Consider the following 23,766-nt stretch of genomic DNA (forward strand, 5'->3'; position numbering starts at 1 on the left):
AGCTACTGGAAAGCACTTACCGGTCACTGTTGATTTTAAGATTGCAGGTGAATGTGCTGGTAGAATTTAAGGGTATCTTGATGTTTTGGAGTATTGTTCAAAATTGTATCAAAGTCAGCCTATTCCTTAAAAACAAACCACAAAAGAGGTACTACTAAAATCTGGGGTTAGAACAACAGAGATTGCATAGTGGTTGAAAAAGCATGGACCTTGGAGTCAAGTAGACCTCGGTATAACTCTGACGTTACCGCTTACTAGTTGCGTAACGCTGGGCAAGTGTCTACACCTCTTGTAACCTTAATTTTATTATCTATAAATATTTGACAATAACTTCTTAGCAAAGTTGTTAAGAAATGATGTAATGTACCCACATGCCTAGTACAGATGCTAGTTGTATTGGTGTCATCTTTTTCAGCTATGAACCCCAGACAGGAAAACCAATTTTATTACCTTGTTCCATGCACTAGGACATGTTTAATCCCTCTTTCTGGAATGCCCTCTTCCTCCCAGAAAAAATACAAACTGGATTTCAAGATTCAGATTTCAGTGTCTCTTATTTTGACATTTTAGAGGTCCAATTAAGCTCTTTCTCATCACAATCCCTATATTGATTTACTTGTGTCTCTAATATATTAATAACCACTAATTTCGGGTCAGTGCTGTGATGAGCTGACCAGTTCCCCTTCAGGAAAAAAAGGACTTCTTGCCCCACTGCTGGGAATGTCACCAGCAGACAGCTCCTTTTCAGGAATTATCTCAGATGAGAGCACCTCTCAGGTCATTCTCCCTTTCCAAGATGGCCCCATCCAGTAACCTGAAGGGTGATGATATAAGGGCCCAGGTTCTTCACAGCACTGTGACAAGTCCAAAGGATCATCTCATCTTCAGAACTTGCCTTAGAGTTGGCTAAGGCTTTCACTGAGACCAGATCACAGCTCAAGCTCTCTCTCTTTCTCCCTATCTTCTGCCTGTCCCTTCTCTTGCCCAGGTGGTGATCATAAGAACATTCCCTAATAAACCTCCTGCACCCAAATTTCCACCTCAGAATCTACAACCCAGGAACACAAACTGCAGCCTTACCTCAGGCACTTATTGCTACAATCATTGGTTCACTGCCTGTCTCACTCCATAGGCTGGGTTCACTTCTGGTTACTTTTATATTCTCAGGATCTAGTTGGTATTAACCACGTATTAACTTGTTGGATAAATGCTTGTTGGATAAATTCCTTAAAACTGAGATTTCATTTTCTTTGGTCAAGGAACTCTATTTTCTTCTTTAGTTAAGTTTATTTATTTATATTCTCTATTTTTACAGAAAAAGAAGTTAGAGGAGTTAACTCAAAAATTGACTCCAATTAAATAGTGGGGAAATGGGAATGGCAGAATTGTAAAAGCCAATATACCAATGATACAGATCAATATAATTATAATGAGTCATGGAATCGTTTTAAATCATTGAGTAAGTAGTCTTTGAGCTGAGCATCTACCATATACCAGGCACTGCTTAAGTGTTAAAATAAGACTAACTCTCTACTCCCAAGGAAAATTATGTTCAAGTGGAAGAGAGGGGCAAAATAGAACAGAAAAGCATAATTCCAGAGAGCAACAGGTAGTATGAAAGTCACTGAAAGGCATTAGAAAATACCATCCCAAAATATACCTCTCTGGCATGTTGATTACTTTGAACTGAAGGCAATTGAGAAGCAGCGGGTTCAGGAAGAGCTCTCTGCCCTCCCTGTGTCAGGAAGAGGAGAGAATTCTTATCACTGGAGATGGGGAGTTGACATTAAGATGAGTCTGTACAAACAGATCTTACTGAAATAACACTTATATTCCATTAGTTTCCACCATATGTTTCCTGTTCACTTCCCCACAGTTTAATACCCTTAGCTCAAACCCCCTTTTCCTTTGTCTTGCCACATTTCCACAAGTTATCACTCTTTGTTAAAATGATATATAAGCCCCTGGGTCTAACTGCTTTGGGATTCTTGCTTCTTTCTATGAAACCCTCTGTGCCATGTACAAATAGTAACATCAAATAAAATGTGCATGCTTTTTCTCCTGTTATTCTGTCTTTTGTAGGTTCTACTCACATGTGCCAGCCACAGAACCTAAGAGGAGAAAGAGAAAGTCTTTCCTCTTCTACACTGCTGTAGGTAGAATGGTCAGGAAGGACTCTCCCAGAAGGTGAGCAGAGATCTCAGTGATGAGAATGCATACTTGCAGATATTTGGAGGAAAAAATTTGGGGGTGGGAGGGAAGTAGCTAATAAAAGCTGAGGCATTAGGTACAAAACTGACTCTAAGTTTCAGGCAGCTAAATATATACACTAAATTGCTTGTTTTTATCTGGAAAGGGGGCATATTCTAATTCTTAAGAAGAGCCAAAGTTTTTCCTTGAATAAAACTGGATGGCACTGAGAGAAGTAAACAATGTCTTCATCAACTATTTCACAACAAAGACAGAAGCAGAAATCTGTGCCAACTTTTATAGTGACACTGGAGACCTAACATTGAAAAGCATTCAGGAAAGACAAGTTCTGTGAGGGGTACAATGGCTCAGCGTGCTTAGAGCAGCAGCTAGGTGATGTGACCTTTAGGTTTTCTTCTTTACGTAAGAGCTGGATGTCAGACAGTCAAGATTATATTTGCTCTCAAGGGCCTCAGTCCAGGTATCACAGAGTATTCATTTCTTCTCTGACTCATTAATCAAGAAAAAAATTGTTCAGAACAACCTGGGACAAAGGCTTTAATCATAACACTCTATTTTCCTGCTGCATTTAAGACTCACAATTTAGGCTGACTTCATAGAATTCTATTGAAATATCTCCTACCTAGGTAAAGAACTACTTGTTTCCAGTATATAATTCCATTCTTTTCATTTGCAAATGTATACACCACCATCACCACCACCGATTGCTATAAAATAGGGTTTTCAGTTTTGTGGATGCATGTTAAGTTTTACTGAGATGCCAATAAATGAAACAGGCATAAAATTAAGGAAATAGTGTCAAGATATCCAAGGAAGTGGGAAATGGAGATGATTAAGCTATTACAATAGGGCAGGTTTGCTTAACCTAACTTTGTAATTTTGTTTCCTGACAATTAAATCAAAAGATAGCATTTATTAAACAGCAACAACACACCAGCAGAGGCATGTCACAATAATGCCAGAGAAAGAACATGAATTCCAAAGTAAAAAATTTAGCAGGTCGAGTTTTATCATAGTAGCAGAGGAATGTCATCACATCACAAAACATGTACTGCAACCCTCAAAGTGCTTTGACTTCTCATTACTAATATACCCTACAGATAAAATACTAAGTCAATGAAAGAGTTGCATTTAATTTTGCAGATATTTAAAGCACCTGTGATCAAATCCAAGCTCTACCACCTGAAGGAGTTTAGGACATGCCACCCCCAAATTTGTTACTTTGGTACATTGATCATTTTGACCTGAAAGCACTTGAAAAGCAGCAAATGCAGGGAGAGACTTTCTCTGCACTCCCTTATCTGCCTAGAGACAGATCCTCCAAAAGGAGCTCAACTGTCAACCAGGGGACGCCGACTCCTCTCACAGGACAGGAGACTAGAAGTGACATCACAGCCAGACAGACTTTGTCGCCAAGTATTTCGTATCCCTGCGGTTCTTCTAAGGGCCCATTCATCTTTCCTAAAATTATTTACTCTCCCCTAAGTGGCCTACATTTCTCCTCTCCTTCCCCTATTAAGATAGTATATAAGCTCTCTAATCCTAACCTTTTTTGAGTTATTCACTTCTGTTTTCCTGTGATGCTCACAGGCATGAAACATTCAAAATGAATACCCTCGTATACTTTTTCTCCTGTTAAGCTGCCTATTGTTTGTTTAGTTCATAGGCCCAGCTATTGAATGTAGGAGGGTAGAGGGAAAGTCATTTCTCCTTTATATACCTACTTTTTCAACTATAAAACCCCAACTGAATAGGTGTTGGGATCAAATAACAATGTGTGAAAGCCCCTGGCTGACACAGCTTCTGGCGGATGACAGTCACGATGTCTTTCCTTCCCTCCGCTTCCCTTCCTTTCCTCTTTCCACAACCTAGTATAATAAGAAAGCTATATCCTGAATGTAGATAACAGTCATAAGTAGCCTCCTTTTTGGGCCTGGAGCAAGTGTACAAACGGAGGCTGCAAACCTTATCTACATATTTAAAAGTTGTAAGTCAAGCTGGCAAACTGTTAAATAAAATATGTTATATCCTTCCATCTTGAATAAATATACCTTCATAACAATCTGGAAGGCCAAGTTCAAGATTAGATCTCTCAGGTCCCTCGGAGTTTCATGCCAAAATTTAGCAGGAGGCCCTGGGCACAATCCCTCTCCCCAGTCATGAGGCCTGTATCCCTACCCTTCCCTCTACCAGCTCCTCCACCCACAAAGGGCCTGGTAAGCATGGAGTGAACACTCCAGCATGATCGAGTTCCAGACAGACCTCTAAAACCGACTGGCCCTGGAGCCAAAGGGTGTGGCGACCACAGTCTGTCCTAAGGAGAAAGGGATTGGGAAGAGGTCCCATCAGGCCTTGGTGGCAGTGATTAGGACCAGTTGAACAGAAAATTCCATGGTCCCAGATGCCCTGAACTTAGTCTAGAAATGAGGTTAAGGATCCCAGGCAGCCAGGAACCTTGGCCCCAAGGACTCCTCACCTGCTTGGTGGAGAGGGGGCCACAGGGGGGCGCTCTAAAGCTCCACCTGAAGCCAAGTCTTGCCTGGTGCTCAGGGTGATACTGCTGACAAGTTTAGCAATTCTTGCAATAATCCACCATCACCAGGAAATCAGTACCCACAAAAACACTGAAGTTAATATGATTAGGGTATCAAGAAAAAGTCATTCTATAAAAAGACCGTTTTCCCTTTTCCTGTATCAACAGAAGCAAAGATGAATGTAGCTTGAGTACTTTTCTCTCACTCATCTTTTCCCCAACTATGTCACTATTTTAAGTTTCGTTTCTATCTGTGCTTAGCACATCTGAATTTTCTCTCTCCCTCTTCCTCTCCTTCCTTTCTTCCATTAGCTCATCCCTCCCTCTTGATTTCTCATCTTGTGTTTTGATAAACCCATCATTTTTGTGGACAAAAAATAGAATTAGAAGCTGTGTTTGCTACTTTAAAAAAGTTATATCTAGAGGTACATCAGTTAAATATGGAAGGAATAAATTTTCCCATCACAATGTGGTAGTAGTGGAATAGCTCAAACTTTCTTGATTTCTGGGACTCACTTTATTTGATCCAATGTGTCCTCTAAAAACTGCAAAATACCTTTACTGGAAAAGAAAGAAAGTAAAATATCATGCTTCCTTTGGGTTTCTATGCATGCAACGAGAGAGAAGTTACTTAGCTTTAACAGTGCGTTACACTGTTAACAGTCACATTACTGATCCAAATACTTCCCATTTCACTAAAGGCAGGTAAAGGGGAAGGAGTTACTTTTACAGTACTCAAAGAACAGGCAGGAACAAAAAGGACTCATAGCACCAGGAGAGAACCATGCACGAACAGCTGGACAATTACTTTTATTCCACCCTTCATTACCCCTTGAACAAAAATCACCAAATCTTCCAGTGTTAACAGCTCATCCTCCTCACTTACAGGTTAGTTTGTATTCTTAAAAATCATTACAAATTGGGCTTCCCTGGAGGCGCAATGGTTGAGAGTCTGCCTGCCGATGCAGGGGACAGGGGTTCGTGCCCCGGTCCGCGAAGATCCCACATGCTGCGGAGCGGCTGGGCCCGTGAGCCATGGCTGCTGAGCCTGCGCGTCTGGAGCCTGTGCTCCGCAACGCGAGAGGCCACAACAGTGACAGGCCCGTGTACCAAAAAAAAAAAAATCATTACAAATTAACTGTTCCCATAATCTGACCAAGTCTAACTTAGTCTTTGAGCCATTTGTCCTCATACTGCAAAATATCTTATTCCGTATAAAGTCCATGCAGGAGAGTGGCTCATTTATTGTCACCATAGTGAGAACATTTCAGGATTTCATAAAAACAACCAATCAATCCTTTTATAATGAAAATGATATGATAGCCTTTGTGAAAAAGAAAACATCGCAGACCTAACATGAATTGGAGATGTGATTTTTTTGTTGTTGTGTTATCTGCAGCTGTGAGGACATTTAACCCACCCACTCTCACTCTTTCACCTGATACTAGCAAAACTATGCACTGGCCAAAAAATTAACCAGAAGCTTAGCGTGGCCACAGAGGATAAAAGTAACTGACCAACTATCTTAGTCGATTTGGGCTGCTGTTACAAAAATACCATAAATGGGGTGGCTTAAACAACAAACATTTGTTTTTCACAGTTTTTGCAGTTGAGAAGTCCAAGATCAAAGTTCAAGGTGCTGGTAAGGACCCCCTTCCTGGTGGACAGATGTCGGACTTTTCAAATCCTCACATGGCAGGGAGCAGAGAGGGAGGGAACAAGATCTCTCGTGTTTTATGAGGGCACTAATCCTATTCATGTGTGCTGGCCACGATTCCAAGGGCAAAGATGGAACAGTTAACGAGATGGCGGGGGGGGGGGGGGGGGGGGGGGCGTGAGAGATGGGAGGGGAAATGGGTCGATAATAGACAATAAATAAGGAAACAAACAACATAATTTCAGACAGAGATAAGCCCAGTGAAGATGTTAAAATACCCTTCTCTCCCCATTCTGCACCTCCACCCCATCCCCACTTATCTTCTCTGAATGACAATGTTTTCTGACAACCTCTCCGCCCAATCCTGAATAGACCATTTCCTCCTTCTGCGGATGCCCTGATCCCATGTCTACCTCTCGCCTGCACCTTTATTGTATTTATTTACCTGTCTTATCTTTCCCTACGAGACTTCAAGCCCCTTTGGAGTAAAGGTCAGACACTTTTTCTTAATGATTTTGTAGTTGTTATTCCTGGCACATATTCTGTTTTTTGCACACCGTATAACATATTCAATAAACGCCAATTAACTGAACAAACCTGTTGAAGGAATAAGGATGCCACTAACTGTAGCTAGCATTGAACTATCATTGTGCAACTTGAGGCTTAGTAGGAATGACTACATGGATGTGATCACAATCTTTTACAAAGATTTTATGATAATCTCATTAGAATCATGTTCTATTGTTTAATTTAGTAGCTCTCACCCCCTGTACCATTTAAAAAATATTACAGCTTAGGATTCACACTACTAAAGCGACATCAGTCAGAAATTGAATGAAACGGATAAACTGTATAGTTAAGAGGTGAGCCCAGGGACACCGAAGAATGATGTAACATTTCCCAGAATCCTAGAGAACTTGCTTCCAGAGACAGAACAGTAAATTGTATTACTCAGATAGCAACACAGCACTGAAGGACAACCAACTAAATAATTTGAGGCTGCATTCCAGTATTGGAAAGCACACTGTGACCTCACGATGGCTTTGCTTCGGGGCCATCTGTCTGAGGGCTCTAACTAGCTCAGGTCTTTATTCAGTGCCTCCCAGGGAACTGCCAGTTCCAAGGTAGGCAGAGGAAAAACTCTTGGCATTGCAATAATAAAGAACCTCTTAAGGTGATTTAGGACTCATCTGCATGATAAAGGGTAGAGTACAGATGAGAGAGTGCAAACCACAGAACTGATTGCTTCCAACATTAATGAAAAAATGCCTTCTATTGTTGCCACACCAGTTACAGAAGAATCATACTAAAAGCTCTATTAGGCATTAGGTATCAGCCTTGGACTTTATTAAGAGTTACATCTTTAAAATGTTACTTATCAGGAGGTCAGCCTATCTTTACAGCTCTGATGTGCTCCTCTACGCTCCCTGATGATTTTTCTCCAGCACAGTCAGGTCTAGGACCATAGATTAACTCCTACGTCTTTCCTTCCACCTTCAGAGACAGGATCCAACAGAGCACAGGAAAACCACAAATCCAGCGGAGTACATAAGAAGGCTGAAGTCTTCTGCAAAGTAACCAACAAATATCTACTGTATTCTGTGGTCACAGACTTATTTTTTTTTTAAGCTAAGTTTAGGAAGAGAATAGCAAAAAGTATTCCCATTTTTATTTTACTAATGGAAAATCTGGATCAAAAAGATGCTGAATTAGTGAACCTCGGAAAGAAGAAACATGTTATTAGGGAAAAAGCAGTAGGCTTTTCCTGAATTCCTTATTTGTGGTCTCTTCATCAAAAGACAGAAAAGAGTTGAAACAGATTAGTAGATGAGTAAATTTGGGCTAACACAAGGCAAGTCCTGTTCTACCATTATGGTACCCATCATTCCTAAAATTAAAAATAGCTACTATTTATGGAGCACATGCCATGTGTCAGCCAATATTCTAGGTGTTTCATGTACTTATCTAATTTCATTCTCCCAATAACACTGTGTGGTAAGTATCATTATCCTATTTTCACAGATAGAGAAACAGAAGCTCAGAAATTTTAAGTGATTTGCTCAGTCTTATAGGTAGTAAACTGAAGAGCCAGGATTGGAAACCAAATATACGTGACTTTAAAATTTGCATTTTTTCCAGTTCATACATGGTCTTGAGAAAATTAATTTCAAAGCTCAAATAGTACCCCTTCCCCATTAAAAAAAAAAAAACCATCTTTAAGGACAAGACTTGACTTTGCATTTTAATCCTGAGCTATCAGGATTTTTTAAAAGCATTAACTCATAGTAGGAAGCTTTAAAGATTTAATTTAAATGCATTTAACTTACTTAATTTAATTAATTTGCATCACTAAGTCCACGCACATTTTTTGAGGAAAGAGACCTTCTAATTACAAGCTTGTCTCATTGGTCGCTCTAGCCTCATTGTAGTTTTTCAATCCAGAATGACAGCTCATGGTAGGATTATGAGAGCTTAAACACAGTGTGCCTCAAAGTGGGAGAGACAGGTTCTGGGGGATCACATAACAGGTACTGCAGTGGCTACTTAAAACGTCGCACAGCATCCACATCAAAATGATGTTTACTAGACCAAATGACCTTTGAGAGAAAGGGAGAAGTAAAAGAGAGGGTGGATGGGAAGGGAGAGCAATTCAGGGCCTGAGACAGGACATGTTATACTAACTGTGCCAATTATCTTATGACCATCACAAAATAACTGAAGTTATTTCCTCAGCGGTCATTCAATCTAAGCGTGCTAAATGTCTCTTACCATATTTGCATGTTATTCGATTCACTCTAAAGGAATGAACACCTATGTGATTTTCAAGAAATCCTATTATACTATCCGATGACTATAACATCCCTTATTTTCCCAAACATAATTGTAGTTTCAGGCCCCTATTTAATACCACAATCACAGTTCAGTACAATTACCTAGATAGATCTCCTGGTGTGACATCTCACACCTGTCTATTGAGATAAACTATCTTTTGTAGGTTTCTAAATCATTTGCTTTCTAGTGCTTCCCACGTCTTAAATTGGGTGCAGGAGGGAGAAGAAAAGAGGGATGTAGCAGGAAAAAAAAGACATGACAATATTAAGAATAATTCAGAATTGGCTTTTTTGGTTGTTTTTTTTTTGGTTATTTTTTTTGTGTTTTTTTTCCCGGTACACGGGCCTCTCACTGTTGTGGCCTCTCCCGTTGTGGAGCACAGGCTCCGGATGCGCAGGCTCAGCGGCCATGGCTCACGGGCCCAGCCGCTCCGCGGCATGTGGGATCCTCGTGGACCGGGGCACGAACCCGTGTCCCCTGCATCAGCAGGTGGACTCCCAAACACTGCGCCACCAGGGAAGCCCCAGAACTGGCTTTTAAACTATGGAAGGACATAATAAATTTCTCCTACAACTTGTGAATTACTTTCATTTTCTTATTTTCTTACTTTCCTCCTTATAGAGGAAGGTAATGTTTGATTTTCTCCTCTGCCTTAATTGCTTCCTTTGCAAGTGCAAGAGTAAGAGGAAAAGAGCTGGGAGTGCAGGAACCAAGGCCATGGGTTTCTTGTAGGTTACCTTGTAATTTCTGGTTGTACTCGGTCCTGTGAGACTGGCTCCTCGTCAAGGTACCAGAGAAGTCCCCAGGAACACTGCTCTCAACCACAGGGTCAGTCTTCCTTCTCTCCAGCATATAGAACCTGGGCCTCGGGAAGGGCAGACTCTTTTTCCTGGTGCCCATAGTTTCTTTCCCGGGGGCTTCTTTGGGCTCCATGGGAGGCAGAGACCAGCTCTAGGGGCCAGCGGGCAATGGCTGGCTGCTAAGGGGCCTCAGGGTAAATGTTAAAGCCGCCAGCCTGAGGAGCTTAACTGCCCCCTTCTAACCAACCGGCTTCACTCCAGGGTTACCTAGCTGTGACTGCCCTCCACGGAGTCCCAGGGCTCCACCCCTATGAGGTCATTCTTTTTAATAACTAGAATCCAACAGGGGAAGCTGCCACCTGTTACCTGAGAGACCTGCCGAACGGAGCTAGGCGAAGCAGGAACTGCGCTGCAACATGCTGCTGAAGCAAACAAACATCCCATTGTGTGGGCCGAGGGCTGGGAGTCCGGGGAAAGGATAGCGAACAAGGTGAGGCGGGAGGAGGGGAAGCGCGCGTGTGTGTACCCAGCGGCTTATGTGTTCAGTGTGGGCCGCTGGGTGTGTACAGGTGCGCTGGGACACTGCGATGCGGTTCTGCTGCCCCGAGCCAGAAGGGGCTCGGGGGTGACTCTCAGCTAGAGTCACCCACACGTGACCGCGGAGCTAGTGTGGAGCCATGAGAATTTGCATCTGCATCACAACAGTGGGGACAGGATCGTTTTTTAAGGATTACTGTGCGCCCTCAAAGTCGTGCTTCCGCCTTTAAACACCGAACATTCAGAGATTATTTGCTAAAAACGTACTTGCCAAACCCTGATCCGCATTCCTGAGGAAACAAGGGTTTGCACTGGAGAGGGGTTCGGCTGCAGGAGCCAGAGGAGGGAAAGGTCTAGAGCCTTTCCGATTTCTTGCTCTCCACGTGCTGCCCTAGCCTGAAATTAGTCTTTTCAGTCCCAACCCCGTCCTTCTGGGTCCTGATCCTTGGGAAAATAAGCACTGGGCCAGGGTGTGATTTCTGTAAGATCTTTTCCCGACCCTCTCGCAGATGGAGTGTCCGAGAAAGGCAGCTCACCTTAGGAAAATAAGAGGAGGGAAAATGTTTGAAACTGAGAAGAGACACTAGACAGTGGAAAGGCCTGGGGGGCGGGGAGGAGTGTAGAAAGGCAAATAGTGACAGGCCTTTCATTAGTTTTTTTGAAGTTGTTTTCCTCGTATTTACTGAGATTTCTCAAGAGGAAAATTCTCAGAAGCTCTGGGAATATGTCAAGTGTTTTGTATGCCCTCGTTAAAGAAAAGAGAGACCCTGAGGAGGAAAATAGATTCTTTTTTATTGCAGTGGGACTGCCAAAATCTAGCTTTGTGCTGTCCACTCTGAATCATGGTTAACTCTTGTTAGACAAGGTTTATAAATGAGGGAAAAGAGGGAAAAACCATTTTTCCAACTCAGGATGTGTGGGCTGAATACAATTTGCATAATTATCTTAGAAGATAAATGACAAATCTTCACCCACTATAGAGACATCTATATATAGCTTGGCATATTGAATGGCTTGTATTTAATGTAATTGATAGTCTCTTTTTTTTAACAAGCCCTCCCAAATACATTTAATAAATGCTTTTCAAGGCACATTCTCTGCGAAGATGTAAAATCAGCTTTTTTGATTCACATTAAAAATGTCTCAATTGTATTCTAATATTATATATACATATATGTATATGATATGTTTGTGTGTATTTGCCTGGTTAATAACAGACATATACTCTTAAATATAGTACTACTGCAAAATTGTGCAATTAAAAATACAGGACTTATGGGAAATATGGGGTTATGGTTAGAGCACTCAAAAACTTTGTCAGTGATCCATTTTTTAAAAAAAGATAAAAAACTAAAAAAAATGGTAGCACAGTTTTACATGTGATAAATGGTTAAGAAATACAGAAATATTACAATAAATGTGGCATTTTGTGTTGAAGAAGCACTGACCTTTGCTTGTGGAAGTGGGTATTAGAAGGGTTACAGCTTCTGAGTCATAATAAAATGATGGAAGCAGTGATATTTGAAATCAGATGGAAGTGTACATCACCAGATGTGGATGGGTGTGGCTAGTCCCACAGGCCATGAACTGAAGTCGCTGGTAATCTTGAGGGGTGTTCACGTGTGAGTTTTATGTCCTCCCCTGTAGCTCAGGGCACCTGGGTACAGTTTTCTGCATTCACCTAGTGTTTCAAGTAGATGAAATCACACATAAGCAAATGTGAAATTGTGTTATGCTCAAACAGTTCCCTAATATAACAGTTTTGTTGGAACAAACTTATGTTTTCAAAACAAGCATTATAGCAGAACTGACTGTAGTAGCTTTATTATATTTTAGAAACTTCATCAATTGAGAAGATACATAATATAGCTACCATGAATTCAGTAGTAAATATATTTTTCAATTTATTCACAATAGTTTCTATGTTAACTTTAAAAATAATAGGTAAATTCTTTCAAAACCACCTTTTAATCAATCAGTGAATGGCGCAGACCTCGTTAGTTGTTTTCTCAGTATTCATTCCTACCACCTCCCACTCCATGCCATTCGTGGCCAACAGACCCTTATTTTGTTCAGGGTAACATTAGGCTTGGCCAATCATAATGATAATTTTGTGTCCATTTTCTAGTCTCTGTTGTCACTAGAGGTGGCCATGTAATCCTAGTCCTGGCAAGTGAGACCTCAGTGGTGGCCTGCTAGAATGAGGGTAGGAGTTGGTTCTGGGAAAGCATTTGCTTCTCTAATAAAAGGTGTAGAAACAGCTGGCTTCAACCTTCCCCCTTTGTCCAAACTTGATCACAGGTGTAATGCATGGAGCAGTTGCAGCCACCTGTGTCCATAAGAAAAGACGGGAGAACCATGGGCTCTGATAACATTGAGCTACTGAACAAATATTAGTGGCCATCCACCTTTAGAGTTTCTGTTAAGAGGATAAAAAAGGACCTTCCGTCCTAAAGCCATTGTTAGTTGGAGTTCTTGTCAGTACGTTTCTAAGGAATTCAACAGAGAGTGCTTGATATAAAATGAATTCATAGTTCTTTTGCTTATGTATTTGACACTGTTCAAGCCAATGTGTTTAGAATCACCAGCATAAAACATGGTTTACCTTTGCTGCCAATAAAAACAGCTGGGTTAAAAAGATTTTGGGTGTCTTGTCACTGAGGCATTTTCTAGAATATGAATGAGACTGGAGGAAAAAAGGCTTCTAATTTGTCTGTTTTATATTTTATGACAGAGGTACAAAAGTATTTCCATACAAGGATTTTATATTACTTAATAAAATATTGATATTAAGACTCTTAAATTAATTTTACTGGGAGTAAAGAGCAAGCAGTTCATGGCTCATTATTTAAAAAAATACTAGGTAGTGAATCCAAGACTCAGTTTTAATTTTGGCTAAATCAACTTCATGACACTACAAGTGACCTAGTTTCTCTCAGTCCCAACTTCTTCATCTGCAAAAGCTAATAATGAGTTAACCGTTAGTGCTATTCACTGAATATATTCACAGAGTGCTGCACTGCCCTGCACCCTTTCAACTTAGGTGTGGCTGTGTAACTTGCTTTAGCCAAAGAAACTGATTAAAAGTGATGTGTGACCTAAATGAGCAGGAAATCCAAAAAAGAGGGAATATATGTATACGTATAGCTGATTCATTTTGCTGTGCAGTAGAAACTAACACAACATTATAAAGCAACTGTACTCCAATAAAAAATTTTTTTATTGTGTTACTTCTGGAAAAGTGTTAAGAACAGGTGTGTGATTTGCTACAGCTTTCTTTCCCTTGTCCATGGTGGCTGGCAAGATTCCAGGCAGCGGATGAGTCCTGGAAGAAGGATGATTTGGAGCAGAGCCCCAGTCACCCCATAATGGTTGTGTAGTTTGAGCATGAAGGAATTCTTTGCTCCTTTAAGCTACTGAGACTTGGGGCTATATTTTTCTTTTTTTTACTACTTCAACATAAACCTAGACTATCCTTATTGATGTAGGGTGTAGAGTAAATGATACATAAATCTTCTCCTGGTCTGGCATTATACGATTTCCAGATTCTAAGATCCAGTGCTATTAGGTTGTAAAACTCCTAATTCCAAAACAGAAATCACATCTCTTGAATATAGTCATAAATAAATTGGACTGGAGGAAGGAAAAGAACTTACTAGTTTAAGTTAGGAACTTATTATAGGAGTACAGGCAAGAAATGCTTGGACTAGGGTAGTGGTGGTAGAGATGGAGAAATGCTAATGGATTCAAATACATCTTAAAAGTTGAGCTGACAAAACTTGTATACAGTTGATTGAGGCTAATGAGTAAGAAGAGGAATGAAGGGTGAATTCCAGGTTTTCATAGTGACTAATTGAGAGGATATTACTGCTATATGCTAAAACAGGAAGAAAGAAGGACAAGGGGAAGAGGAAGTTTGGTGGGGTTGTCAAGAATTCCATTTAAGAATAGACTAAGTTTAAGATGGCTGTAAGATACTCAAGAGAAATATCAGGTAGACTTTGGATTTGTAAATTAGGTGTCACTATTTAGATCTTAGATTAAAAATTGGGAGTCATCATAATATATATAATATTTAAAACCATGCATTGATGAGACCATTTAGGAAGAAAATATATCCAGAAGAGAAGGACCAAAATCAAGCCGTGAAGAACTCTAAGTTTGAAGGTAGCGTTGGAGGAAACCCAGCAAAGTAGGCAGAATAGCCATTGAGGTGGGAAAAATAGCAGGAGAATGTTGCATCACAGAAGTCTGGAAGCAAGTTTTTCCAAAATGAAGGAGTAGTCAGTCTGCTGAAAGGCCAAATCAAATGAAAATAGCAAATGATTCTCTGAATTTGGCACAATGTTGGTCATTCACAAACTTTTCAAAAGCAGTTTCAGTAATGGGGTAGAGGTATAAGCCACAATGGAAGGGACTCCATGAAAGGAGGTAAGGAAGTTGAAACACGTGGGAATAACACTTCTGAAGAAGTTTGCAATAATTTGTTATTATTAGGTAACTACTATATATAAGGATTATACCTAGGTAAAATAGTGAGGAAGGAAGAATCATATCCATATTTACAAAATTGGAAACAGGTTCAGAGAAGTTGAATAATTTTCCCAAGATGACACAACTCATAAATAATGGAGTAAAGACTCAAATTCAGGGCTTTCTTTCTGTTGTTGTTGTTGTTTTTTTGCGGTACGCGGGCCTCTCACTGTTGTGGCTTCTCCCGTTGCGGAGCACAGGCTCTGGACGCGCAGGCTCAGCGGCCATGGCTCACGGGCCCAGCCGCTCGGCGGCATGTGGGATCCTCCCGGACCGGGGCACGAACCCGTGTCCCCTGCATCGGCAGGCGGACTCCCAACCACTGCGCCACCAGGGAAGCCCCAGGCCTTTCTTTTATAGCAAAGCCTGAGGTCCTAGCCACTTTGCTACATGTAAAGCGCCAGCAAACTGCCTGACACACAGCAAGTACGCACATGCGCTTTTCAGCATTAGAAGCATCTAGGAACAATTCTCATTACCTATCCTTTACTCCTTGGGATGAATCTGAGGGATCTGAAATCTTATCTACATCTCAAGTGATTTTCACGCAGTTAAACTTGGACAATTCCTGCAAGCATTCTCCTTGTCTCCAGCGTCTCCACTCCAATTCATCTTGCCCAACACCTCTTGAATTTCCTTTCTAAACCATAAATCAGATCAAGTCATTCTTCAGATTAAAAAGCTTGATGGATGGTTTCCCACCACATGTAGAAGGAAATCCAAACATTCTCTAGGCTGCAATCAGACTGTCTAGTTTCATTTCTGATTACTTACTATTCTAGTTATTGATTGCTGAATAACAAATCACCCCCAAAAGAGTTGCTTAAGGCAATGATTGTCATTGTGTTAGCACTCACAGTTTCTGTGGGTCAGGAATTAAGGGAAGGCTTAGCCAAGCAGTTCTGGCTCAGGTCTCTCATGTCCTTGTAGGTAGATGTTGGCAGGAGGCGAAATAGCAGGCCGTCAGAACAGCTGCGGGTTGACCAGGCAGACTTCTCTTCTCATATGGTTTCAGAGCCTCTTTGATCTCTCCACGTGGCTAGTTTGGGCTTCCTTTCCAGCATGGCAGCCTAAGGGAAGTCAGATTGCTGACACTGTGGCTCAGGGCTGCAAAGGGGAGAGTGTCCACCCTTAAGACATATCCTATGAAGTCACATAGTGTCACTTCCGACCTAGTCTCAGAGCCTACCCAGGTTCAAGGAGAGGGAACACAGACCCTACCTTCTCAATGGGAGGAGTATCAAAGTCACGTTATGAGAAAAGCTTACAGAAGGGGAGAAAGTGCCGTGGCTGTCTTTGGAAAATGCAATCTGACTCATATATACCCATCACATTCGCCATGTTCTAGTCTCTTAGGATTGATTTTATTCAAGCTGTTTCTTTTACTTGGAATAGCTCTCCCCATCCTGTGAAGTCCTACTCATCCTTCAAGCCCCAGCTTAAATGTCCCCTCTTCTGTGACATTTCCCTTCTGTCCCCTGAGAAGAGTCACTCACACCCGCCTCTGGAATCACGTAGTGGCACACCTCTATCATAGCAGAGGGAGCTGTGTATATTCTGTGATTTGTTAGATTATGAGCTCTTCAGGCTATTTGCCTTTGAAATCTCATGACTAGCAATATGAGATCAATGGATGTTTGTTGCCGTGGGGGTCAGGAATAGCAGCTTAAGGTCTTGTGCAACCTGCTAATTCATGGGGACAGGCTTAGCTGTGAGTCACAGTATTTTTTTGTTCTCTGTCTGATTAGTACCTTCTTTCCCAGAAAAGGAGGGTATAGATCTGGCAACAAAGGAGAAGATCAGGGAATATTAATTCCTCAAAGATGAGGTCATTAATGCATTTGTGAGATGACCATAATGCCAGTTTTGAGAGCTCCCTATTCAACTATAAATTGTTCACAGTGACCCGGTTATCTTGTAGGTGTGTTTTTATACCCACCTCTATGCTTCCTGAAAGTAATAATTTCTGTCAATGCACTGACCAAGCAGCAGCATAATGATCCTGTCAGCAAACAATGGATGGGAGCTGAGGTTTGGAAGGAGGTAAACCTTCTAATGTTTTTATCCTTTTGACTGAAGTAATTTTAGCAATGATATATGATCACAGTTGGGCCCTTGTCTCAGCTGTAATGAATCATCCATTACAAGATTTTCAAGGTTGTCAGGGGGGAAATCTATCTTGGGAAAGGGAAGAATCTTTGCAAGTGCCTGAGATAGCCTGGTTATGACCAAACCCAGCTGCATAAGCAAGAAAAAGTGTCAGTGGAACCTTTGAAAACCATCTATATAATGATGGCAGAATCTAAGTCAGAGCAGTGGGTTCAATTTCCAACAGTCTATGCTCTTCAGACTACATCTAACAGTTATTCCAGCAGAAGAGCAACTTGGGTCAAAACAATCGATACACGAGATGAGCTGTTCTCATTTTCCAGGGAGAATCCAGAAGACTTTTTTTTTTTTGCCCCCTCTCTCCAATTTCCCCCATCTTTATTCCCTAAACTCTGGGCTTAATTGGTGTTAACTAGCTTCTAAGTATGAGATGGTACTATAGAGACTTTTAATTTTAGTTGTAAGCAGCCAGCTTTCTGTTTCTTTATTGTAAATATGAATAATTCAGAAACCATTTATTGAAAAATAAAATCTTGATATTATAGTTGAATATTTAAATTTACTGTCATGGCACCATGTTTCCTATGCAGGACTATAGGCTGCAGAGTCATAATACATGGCCATTAAATGATCGTAGAGATTCAACTTAAAAGAAATGATCTTTTGTTCTTCTACCGCCAAGGCATTTTCTTTTTTATTTCACTTGTTTTTCATTTGTGCAGAAACCTGTTTGTTGTAAAAGCTCAGTATATTGACTCCAGGCAGCTGCTTGTGCTTTCTCAGTTTGGAGGTGAAAAGCAGTAGTGGTAGATAGCTAGGAGAAAGAGTGTATTTTTAATAAATGTAGCAAAGACTCACATAAATCAGTTAAGCTAAGAAGCATTTTTTATGGATTAAGTGACTTCTAAAAGTACATTGGCCACTGAACTATCCAGAAACATTAGCCTCATGAATTCTGAAATTTCTCCATGACTCTTCCAGTTTCTCTCTTGCCATGGGATAAACCATTCAGCCTCCCTGACTACGTTTCTTCAGCGTTCAAGGCTGAGATTCAGATCAGACTCTGCATTTTATGGATCTGTATTGCTATTCCTTCAGAGAATATTATTAAATTCAAAATTATAGTATCCATAGCAACCATAACTAGGTCAGTTTGCACTTGGAGTAACAAATAACAGCAGAGTTTCTATATCCTTTTCCAACCAGCCTCTGGGCTTGCAAAACTTTGTTAGACTGCTGAAAGTAAGTGACTTTGCAGGAAAAGGGCCTACTAACACCTGGGAGAGTTATTTTCTTATTTGTGATCCACACACTCAGAAAACTTCATGCCAATTAGACAATGTGTATATGATTTTACTTCACTCAACCAACATGATTCTTTGAAAAATGAGTTTTAGTTGTGAAGCTTTATTTCTTTTAGAATATTGTGATTAGTGTCTAATAAAAACAACACCTGCAGAATTCTTGTAAAAAGGATTGGAGTGACATGGGGGTATCTTCTTTCCACTTTGGTCACAGCTAATGTTTTACCCCAAAGATACTGTTTTCTTATTAAACAGAGAAATAGTCATTGTTCCTTCCCATTCACCATGCAAATATTTTGATCTAACAGTATATATAACGTGATATATTTTTATGAAAGAAAGCAATTATATTTATGTACATACAATTACACATTTGGAAAAACCTGGACAGATACATACACAGACAGTGGACCTGGAAGGGAGAAGAGGGGAATTTTCCCTTTTCACTTGAAACATTTAAGCATGTCTGTGTTGGACATATTTTTAAAATTTTATTGAAGTATAGTTGATTTACAATGTTGTGTTAATTTCTGCTGTACAGCAAAGTGATTCAGTTATATATACATTCTTTTTCATATTCTTTTCCATTATGGTTTGTCACAGGATATTGAATATAGTTCCCTGTGCTAGAAAATAGGACCTTGTTGTTTATCCATCCTATATATAATAGTTTGCATCTGCTAATCCCAACTCCCAGTCCTTCCCTCCCCCACACCCCTCCCCCTTGGCAACCACAAGTCTGTTCTCTATGTCTGTGAGTCTGTTTCTGTGTTTTAGATAGGTTCATTTGTGTCTTATTTTAGATTCCACATATAAGTGATATCATATGGTATTTGTCTTTCTGACTTACTTCTCTTAGTATGATAATTCCTAGGTCCATCCATGTTGCTACAAATGGCATTAGTTTGCTCTTTTTTATGGCTGTGTTGGACATTTTTAAACGACCTACTAGTTACTAAGTCCTTTATAGCACTGAATTCTTCAAGTCACCCTCACTATCAAAATACTATCTTCTTTCAAATCAATAAGCTGACAACAATACCAAGACTAGCTACTATTTATAGAACACCTATTATGTGCATGTTATTTGCATACTGTAACTCATGCACCCCTCAAAACAGTCCTCAAATATTGTCATTCTTGTTACACAGATGCAGACCTGAGACTGAAGGAAGTTACATAACTTCACTCTAGAACATCTGGTAGAGGGCAGAAATGAGATTCTAGCCCAGAAGCGTCAGGCTCTCAAACCTGTGCCTTTCCCATCAAAGTACATTTTTCTTCATAAAAAGAGAACTCTCCACCTTTTCTGTAGTCTCTGGGTGGGTGATTCCAAAAGAAAAATAATGCCTGATTGCCAGAACCAGTGAATATTGAATAGATTTTCAGCTTTAACCTACATATTTCATATCTTAGGAAACGGAGAACCAAAAACCTTAAGTGATTGTGAAAGTTCATCTAGTCAATTAGTCGCAAACCCAGAACTAGAATGGAGTCTCTTGATGCCAAAACCGTTTTTCCCCCTTCCTACAACCTGTTGTTAATCCAGACACAATTTCTCCTCTAATTCACAGTTGCGAACTGTGGTTTATTTGGCTTGACTCTTGAAGACAAATGGCTCATTTTGTGGGCATTCTTTGCACAGATATTTCCCTCCTCCTTTCCTTGTCACAATGTATATGTAGATTAGGAGTAACCCAGAGACAAACTTAAGAACAAATATGCCATTTGATTTTAAATGTGCTAAATGTTGCCCTAATATTAGTATGAAAAATGTATTAAAAAATGTGCAGACCACTTTGGGGTGGGATTATAAGGCTGGAAATCAGAATAGTAAAGAAACAAAAATTTTTTAACATGCAAGTGGCTTGAGAAAATAGAAGGCACTTTCAGAAGGCAATAATAAGAGAGTTTAGTGAGACCATAAAAGGCAAGAAGGGAGAAATGTCTCAGAAACTCTGAAATGGGACTGTGTACACCGCAAGAGGGAAATCTGTGCAGGGAAATTCAATAAGAAGACTATTCAACAGGATATTTAATCCAATCTTGGGCAGACCATGGGATAACTGCTTTAACCTATTACCAAGGAAAGAAGCTTCATGGAGACAGAAGGAATTTGAGTCCTCTGGCAGGTTGTAGGAGAAACATTGAGTATATAATTATGGCAAGATGTAGGACTGTGTGTGTATCGAGAGGAACAGGAGGAAGGTGAGGATGCTCAAGAGTAGATAGAAAGATGGATGTGACAATTCATGTGATGATTTAGAAAAAGTCACAAGAAGTAGTAATTGTAAACTTGCAGCAAGGTCAATTAACCAACAGGTATCTATGTACTTTATCTTATCAGTTTTACTGAGGCTCATTTTGATTTTAGTTTCAAGAAATTATTTATGTCATTTAAATAATTTATTCTGAAGGTAAATTAAGATGAAAGGTGAAGTCACAAAATCAGTGTCTCTGAATACTTACCAAGTGCCTCCTTCCTGTCTCCACCCAAAGTGGAGATAGGCGAGATACCCAATTTTATACAAGTTCTATTAACTGTTTTTTGCCTGCTTGCAAAAATAAATGTTGTTTAGTAAATGTGTGTGTGTGTGTGTGTGTGTGTGTGTGTGTGTGTGTATGTGTATGTCTGAGAGAGAGAGAGGGAGAAAGGGAGAGAATTTGGTGTAAGATCTGTTTTCATTATAAACCGTTCCACTTCTGGTTATTGGTAACTATAGAAACTGAGAAAGAGCCTAATAGTTTTAGATGATTAAATTTCCTTTAAGGTATTTATTTATCTATTTATTTATTTATTTATTTATTTATTTATGTTTTTGCGCTACGCGGGCCTCTCACTGTTGTGGCCTCTCCCGTTGCAGAGCACAGGCTCCGGATGCGCAGGCTCAGCGGCCATGGCTCACGGGCCCAGCCGCTCCGCGGTATGTGGGATCTTCCCAGACCGGGGCATGAACCCGTGTCTCCTGCATCGGCAGGCGGACTCTCAACCACTGCGCCACCAGGGAAGCCCTAAGGTATATTTTTAAAATTATTTGAACTGTTAAAGTAAACACACAAAACGGGGTACATCTAACTTTACCAGTGAATATGTGTATAACCCTCATATAAGACATTTCCAGAAGTGTATTGCTATATTAAATTCAAATCAGTACCTTTCTTTTAGTCAGTAAAAAGCTTGTCTTAAATATAAATGCTGAGTTACCAAGTTTCATTTCATATTAAAATATAGACTTTAATTTTAGGAATTCCCTTCTTTGGGATGATTTATTTCTCAGAGTACAGTCACCAAGGTCTCATTTCTTCCCTTTAATAATGTATAAGAAGGCACTGTTTTAATTGTAAATGGAATAGAGAAGAAAATAGTTATCAAACTGGTAGCTTCTCTCTTCATCTTGTGACTTGAAGACAGGTACTCTACATATTTATCCACAAAAAGGACAATAAATAGACTTACATATAAACTCAAAGGAAAAATAAATATTTTCTGAAATACCATCTGATTTGAGTCCTGGACAAAAGCAACGATAGGTATTAGGACAATTATGAAAGCTTGAGATAGAGAGAATAGAAATGAAAGCTTTTCATTCCTGAAAGTTGGTATCTCAGTTATCTTACTACATGAAAGCATTGTAATCAAAAAAACAAAAACAAAAAACTATCAGTAAAGAACAGCTTTCAAAGCTCTCATCCTTTTTGTCAGTCTAAACATTCCAGATAAAAGAAAGAAGATGTCTTCACTATAGCTTCAGGACCCCCTAGAAAATAATGGCTTCAAGTTGGCACCTGAACTGCAGTTTCTTAGACCAGAGTATAGAATTTATTTATTATGGTGTGGAGTGGAGGTTAGGGTAAGTTTTTTTCCCAAATAAAAATTCCTGTGCACACAATATATAAAACAAATAGATGAGTAGAATGGATCTCTAGGGCAAGCTAAAGTTTTGTTTTGTTTTTTTTTAATTGGTGGAAAAGATTCCATTGTTGCAGAATCCAGGAGCACATTCTCAGAACCCGGTGTATCATATTCAGAACTGTCCCATATCGAGTAAGTTCAGTTTAGATGGTTTGACGATGTTAAATCTTTTAGCCCAAATCTAACTGCTTGAGAAAAATCACAAGAGCTTTTAAACTTGCCAGAGAATGTTAATGTCTTACCTTTTCTGTTTAGTACATTACATACCAAAGAGTGAGAAAAGATATTCTGTAAGCATGTAATGGAATAAAAGAATCAAAACATAAATGGAAGGCTTTATGCTCCTTTCTATATTAGATGGCAAACGTGCTATGGAAATGTATTGCTAGTTAAGATTTATTGAGCGTTTACTATGTGCAAGGTACTAAGTGCTTCTCAAGGATTGTGGCACTTAATTCTCACAAGGACCTCATGAGGTAGGTACAATGACTCTTGTTTTACAAAGAGGGATACTAAAGTTAAGGAGTTTAAGTAATTTCCCAACATTATAAACAGTAAGTAATGGAGTCAGAAATCAAACTCAGGTATAAGTTCCTAACCATTATGCCACATACGCATAACATTATTGAAAAAGAACTTATCTTTTAAAGAAATTACATTCTAATTGTTTTGGCCTAATTAACTTCTCATAATTATACCTCCCTCAACACCTGTGTGACACTGACACATAATTAATGACAAAGAAATATAGTTAGTACTATGATTTTCAACAAATCAATACACCATATCTTCACTGATCACATATTTTCATCTGTGAAAGAAGAGAATAACTTTTAAAATGTTAGAACTTTACTTTTAAAATCAGAACAGGAGCTAACAAAGACAAATTTTGATAGCCCATTTCTAGGCAACATTACTCAGAGCAAAGGTCACCTTGATTTATAAGTGCTAATCTGTATCTGACTGCTAAACTGTAGTACAAGAGTAGGATACAAAAAAATACTCCTTAAACCAATAATAACTTAATCTTAATTATCCACCACAGAATTCTTTTAAAGTTATGTCTTAAAGTTCATCTAAAGGTGAACATGTTTAATTCAAATTATGTGCTATGTTTTTAAAAGTTGTTTATTCAAAACTGAAGGCAGAAAAATATTTGAAATTTTGATTGCAAGCAGAAGTGCTTGAATCTGTATAAGAGTTTCCCTTAGTTTTTTCAAACGTTTATCCAATAGATTAAAATCCAACATCATGGCTCTCCTTTATGAGACAAGCAGGCATTCTTCGTATTTAGCTTTGACTTTTCATTTAGAAACCAAAAATTAGAGTTGAAATTC

General features: G+C 39.6%; 1 protein-coding gene across 1 annotated transcript in view; it reads right to left on the reverse strand.

The window, feature by feature from the left end:
- Positions 1-10,172, reverse strand: part of ARHGEF38 (Rho guanine nucleotide exchange factor 38) — a gene marked incomplete at its 3' end in the record, with an annotated part of 152,975 nt that extends 142,803 nt beyond the window's left edge. The window contains exon 1 of the mRNA XM_079920519.1: positions 9,971-10,172. Coding sequence (XP_079776645.1) covers positions 9,971-10,166 — 196 coding nt within the window. The 5' untranslated portion in view covers positions 10,167-10,172. The remainder of the gene's footprint in view (positions 1-9,970) is intronic.
- Between the last annotated feature and the right edge of the window lie 13,594 nt (positions 10,173-23,766).

The sequence above is a fragment of the Stenella coeruleoalba genome (assembly GCF_951394435.1).
Source record: "Stenella coeruleoalba genome assembly, chromosome: 4".
In the NCBI taxonomy this organism is placed as follows: Eukaryota; Metazoa; Chordata; class Mammalia; order Artiodactyla; family Delphinidae; genus Stenella; species Stenella coeruleoalba.